This window comes from Coccinella septempunctata, chromosome 9, assembly GCF_907165205.1.
Source record: "Coccinella septempunctata chromosome 9, icCocSept1.1, whole genome shotgun sequence".
Taxonomy (NCBI): Eukaryota; Metazoa; Arthropoda; class Insecta; order Coleoptera; family Coccinellidae; genus Coccinella; species Coccinella septempunctata.
Window position 1 is genome coordinate 482,077 of NC_058197.1, and position 5,287 is coordinate 487,363.

Here is a 5,287-nt window from a genome sequence, read left to right on the forward strand (position 1 = left end):
GTGTTGGGTGAAAGGATGAACGGTTCTTACAACAAGAAGAATTTGAATTTTCATATGACGGTGAGGGCATTTGTTTTAAAATTTTCAGAGTTCAAGAAGTATACAGGGTGTTTCACGAGTAAACAGACAAATGAAAACCGTGAATAGAGGGCATTGAGCTGAGTTCAGAATCATACCATATACAGGGTGTTCCAAAACTAGTGAATCAAACGTCACACCACGATAGAGTAAACCAAATATTATCGAATGACACCAACATTAGTTCGACGAAAATGTACCGTTTCCAAAATAATCAGAATTTTATTAAAATACATAAAGTTGCCGATTTTCGAACTATTTTTCCTTATAACAGGGCCAGTTTGTGGAAAAAGGATATCGATTTTAAATTATATTGAAGTAATATTATTGTTTCATCTCCCCTAATTGAAAATTATTTCAAGTAGTCAATCGATAACCATAACCTAAGTAAATGTAAATTAAAACAATTGTTTTTTCTACATGATTTTTAATACTCAGAATAAACAGGGGTGATAATATGGGAGAAAAACGCTATCCTTAATAACAAATTGGCCTTGTCCTTGTGACTGAAAAAATAGTTCGAAAATCGGCAACTTTAGGTTAGGTTTTTTTAGAAACGGTACATTTTCGCTCAACTAATGTTGGTGTCATTCGATAGTATTTGATCTACTCTCTATCGTGGTGTGACTTTTGATTCAATAGTTTTGGGGCACCCTATATATAGGTTTCTTCGGGGTTTTTTGAAATTTCTCGAATTTCCGTTTGGCTATAACTCCTGAAATTCTGATCAAGTCGACTGAAAATTTATATTTAGCCTTGAGTTGTTAATTTCATCGAAACAGAGCATTAAAATTCGACAAAAATCTGGACCGGGCTCAGTGAGGCTTTACTTAACTTCAAACTCATAAAAACACCATGTATGTAGTTTTTTAATCATAATTTCAACTTTTTTGTTATCTGCATTATTATTGTCTCAAAATGAATTGATTTTTGGGTTGCCCCACCTGTTGATCATGTTCTAGAAATAATTGTTTTGGTCAGACGCCTCTAAGGAATAGAGCACTTCATGAAAATGTATTTAGAAATCCTTAATTGATTTTTTTCAAAGAATATTCTTTTGAATGTGTTCAACAATTATACCATATTCGGTCTTCAAAATACTCTTTCACGAGGATAAAATGTTTCAAAATTGATAATATCCAAATATGGATGGAAAAACTACGCTATCTTGAAACTAAAATTTAAAACTTGATATTCAGAATGAATCTATTTTTCTATGGACAACTAGTTGTGTGAATAAAAACAAAGAAAGAAATCGCGGGGTGTCAGATCTGGAGATCTAGCAGTCCAATATTGGGGTCCTACCCTTCTAATAAAATGACCTGAAATACTGATAAATACTTTTGCTGGTGCATAAATATCATCAATGTTCCAATAACAAATTGTAATAAGACCAGAACAATCCATAGATTTCCATAGATCCAATAATGACTATAACGGAATCAGTGAGTGCCAATCATTACCTTCACTAAAAGACCAAATGAGGTGAAAATCAGTTCGGAAAATTACTTCAGTTCCACGTTGTCCATAAAAAGCGATTCATTCGGAAGATATCGAATTATAATTATTATTTTCATGATCATGATAGCATAGTTTTTTATTTCTATTTTTGTTCATTATCAATAATAAAGCTTATTATCACTGTTAATGACTTATCTGAATAACCAGATATGCTATAAATATCAAAAACAAATGCAAGACATATATTGAGAACGAAAAAATTCAGTTGAACATTTCCAATTCCATTTTTAGATTTCCTCAGTTGATTGGCGATCATATTCATCCCATTAATTAATGTGAAGTGAAAGTTAATATGCAGCGCTGTTTTTTCCAGACATTTCACGATCAAACAATTATTCATTAGAAATAATCTGAAAAGGCATGCCAAAGTTTCATTGATTTTGAGAAAATCAATGAAGATATCGAAAAATTCAAAATTATGACGAGAAAAACTACAAACAGAGTGTTTTGCATGAGTTTAAATTTGAATATATCCTCAATGAGTCCGGTCCTGTGTTCGTCAACTTTTAATGTTCTGTTTTATTGAAACTTAGAAGTTTAAGCGGATAATGAATTCTTAGCCGAATCCAACTAAAATATTTGGAGTTATAGCCGAACAAAAATTGGGGAAATTTGAATAAACTCCTCTCTATATCGGAAACGGAATGCCTAAGACACACATATGAGGTGTTTTTGAACTAAGCTCAATGCCCTCTATTCACGGTTTTCGTTTGTCCATTTACTTGTGAAACACCCTGTGTACTGAAAAATTTCAAAAGACTCCTCGAGCAATTAAGAAATGCCATTAAACCAAGGAGTTTCTTTTGAACCGCTATGATGAAAAATGTCAATATCCAGTTATTATTATTATTTGGGGTGATTCATCGAAAATCCCCAATATCTCGAAAACCAAGGCACTTTTGCCAAACGTAAAATATATTTATTTGAACCGCCATAGAGTACTCTACCCGCAGGCTCCATATTATCCATTCATTACGCCACACCCTGTATAATTATTATTATTATATCAATAAATTGAAAATAAACAGACATGAATACTTGGCAGTTGTTTTGTTTGAAGGTGAAGCTCCTGTTGCTTCAAACTTCTTTTAATTATTTTGACTACCATTCACGCAAGATGATTTTTGTTGAGGAATTCAACATTCTCGTAATTATCCGTTCATTTCTTCGAGAGATACCCATTCCCTACCACCTATGAGTATTCAAATCAATGCTAACACTGCATCAAATGCATTTCATCTTCGTGTTGATTTTTTTGAATTCTACAACTGATGTAACATCTTCAGCCTTCAGCCAAAGAAAATAAACAACAGTAACTCTCCTCAAGCTACTGATTACTTCTATTTTCCATGTAAATAAATAGATTTGGTATGTCTTCAATCAGTTTGTATAAATGTCAATTATGTTCGTTACATATTTTCGACGCAATATTTTCCGAAGTGATTTGATATTGTGATGAAATACGTGATTACTGAGAGTCTCACGTAGAACGGACTACGTAGCACTGATTTAAAACTCAAAAATGTTTTGACAAGCGTCTTAACCCAACATTTTCGTACCATACAGAGTGAAAGGTATTCAATTTCCATGGCCAATCCTGTGCTAAAATGAAAGTGAATGAAGTATAGAAGCTGAAAGTAAAACGTATATCTTTGTTGATTCATTCGGGAAAAACATTTCAATGGAGTTCCTCATGTCGTGAATATAATGCCCAAAATTTAGATAACTATTTCATACCAGAACAAATTCGGTAAAATTTTCTTTGGAATTAATCTTATATGTAACGAAAAATTTCATTGTCATGTATCATTCATTTTAGGACCTATACGGTATTAAACTCCCCTATCGGACGAAGTATCGTAGACATAGCATAATTATTCAAAACTGTTGATATTCATGAAGAAAAGATAATAATTTCTGTCCAAATTCATTTACTCCGAATCCTTATCAATCAATTATTAGCGTATGAAGTTTATCAATATTAGTATCGTTCTCGAACTATTTACAGGTTTCAATATGTGTGAATGAATCGGAAAAGCAGCTGTATTCTATATATGAGTAGAATTCAATCTGCCTTACTATCTGTCCTCCTAAAATCTGGCAACGTTGCGGGAGGTGAGAGCGCACTACTAATATGAAATATATGCGGAGGTAGTAAGGTCTGGTTGGTTTGAAGAATAATTTTTCGATAAAAATCTTTTCCCCTCTTTAGGTACCCCTGTTATTTACCTTCCCCTCTTCATATATAAGCAAAAATTATTCCAATTAAAAAACTCCTTCACCCGGAGGTCAGGTCGCCCAATGAACTTAACGGAGGTAACAACGAACTACAGGTTCATATATGTATATTTTTTTTTTTTTTTTTTTTTTTTTTTTTTTTTTTTTTTTTTTTTTTTTTTTTTTTTCACCTTTCAGGGTTAGGCTGTTTGATGGTGCCGGATCAACTCTGATCAAGACACTTCTCTCAGCAACTTGTTAAGAACCTTCTCACTATTCTGGTGGTCCACAAGATGACCTCCTTTTGTGCCTCTCCGATTAGCTTTTCATCTAGTTCCAGCTTAATGGTGTTTTCGAAAAGATGTGCCTCCACTAATCCGTTTGTGGTTATGACGAGGGGTAGGATTGATGTAGAGGTAAGTCTGTATATTTCTTTTAGTTCGAAAGCCAGATCGTGGTATTTTATCTTTTTTTCATTATAGGCTCGCTCAGCATTGTCATCTGCTGGAATCGTGATGTCTATTATAATTAATTCTTTCTTTTTCTTTTTCAGTATCACAATATCCGGCCGGTTGTGCGCAATGGGTCTGTCAGTGACGAGTGGATGGTCCCAATACAGTTTCATCTCCTCATTTTCCAGTATTTCTTTAGGTAAGTATTCAAAGATTTTCTTTTGATGTTTTATTAACCCATTTTTTAGGGCGATGGCTTGGTGGTATGCCTTTGCCATGGCATTGTGGCGGTCCGTGTATTCCGTTGGAGCGAGGATGGGGCAGGATGACGTGACGTGTTGGATTGTTTCAGTCGCCTGGGAGCATTTGCGGCATTTGTCATTAGGTAAGTTCTTATTCATTATCTGTTTTTGATATGCTTTTGTAGGTATCACCTGATCCTGAATTGCCGCCAGTCTGCCCTCCGCTTCTGGAAACAGGTATCCTGCCTTGAGGTAATTGACAGATCTTACTTTGTCTATTTTGTTCCATTTCAGGGCGGTGGGGTATCTTCCATGGAGAGCTTTGCCGTGCCATATTTCGGATAGTTCTTCGATGCTTTTAGGTTCAATGGGATGGTTGCTTGATGCCAGATTTAATGCTGTGATGTTGTTGTCTTCATCAGATATGGCTTTGAAAAAAGGTGAGTTTTTTGATCTGAAGTATTCTCTCATCTCGCGTACTACTCGGTGGTGTGTGGATTCAATGTTTTGCAGTCCCCTTCCTCCATCTTGTCTGGGCACGTATAATCTGTTTACAGAAGCGTGGGGGTGGTGCATGCCATATTTTGTCAGTGATACTCTTATTTGTGTGTCGATGGCCCTGAGGTCTGTGACGGACCATTTTATTATTCCGAACGAGTAAGATAAGCAAGGAATAGCCCATGTGCTGATAGCTGTAAATGTTGATTTAGCATTTAATTTGCTTTTCAGTATCATTTTCAGCCTTTCCATGAACTTGTTTCTGAAAGTTGTTTTGGC

At 34.8% G+C, this 5,287-nt stretch overlaps 1 protein-coding gene across 1 annotated transcript; it reads left to right on the plus strand.

Moving 5' to 3' along the window:
- Positions 1–4,001: 4,001 nt before the first annotated feature.
- LOC123320563 lies at positions 4,002–4,706 on the plus strand. Its single transcript, XM_044907911.1, has 4 exons — positions 4,002–4,232; positions 4,370–4,467; positions 4,517–4,653; positions 4,696–4,706. The coding sequence occupies exons 1-4, from the start codon at positions 4,110–4,112 to the stop codon at positions 4,704–4,706; spliced, it is 369 nt and encodes a 122-aa protein (XP_044763846.1). The 5' UTR covers positions 4,002–4,109.
- Positions 4,707–5,287: the final 581 nt, after the last annotated feature.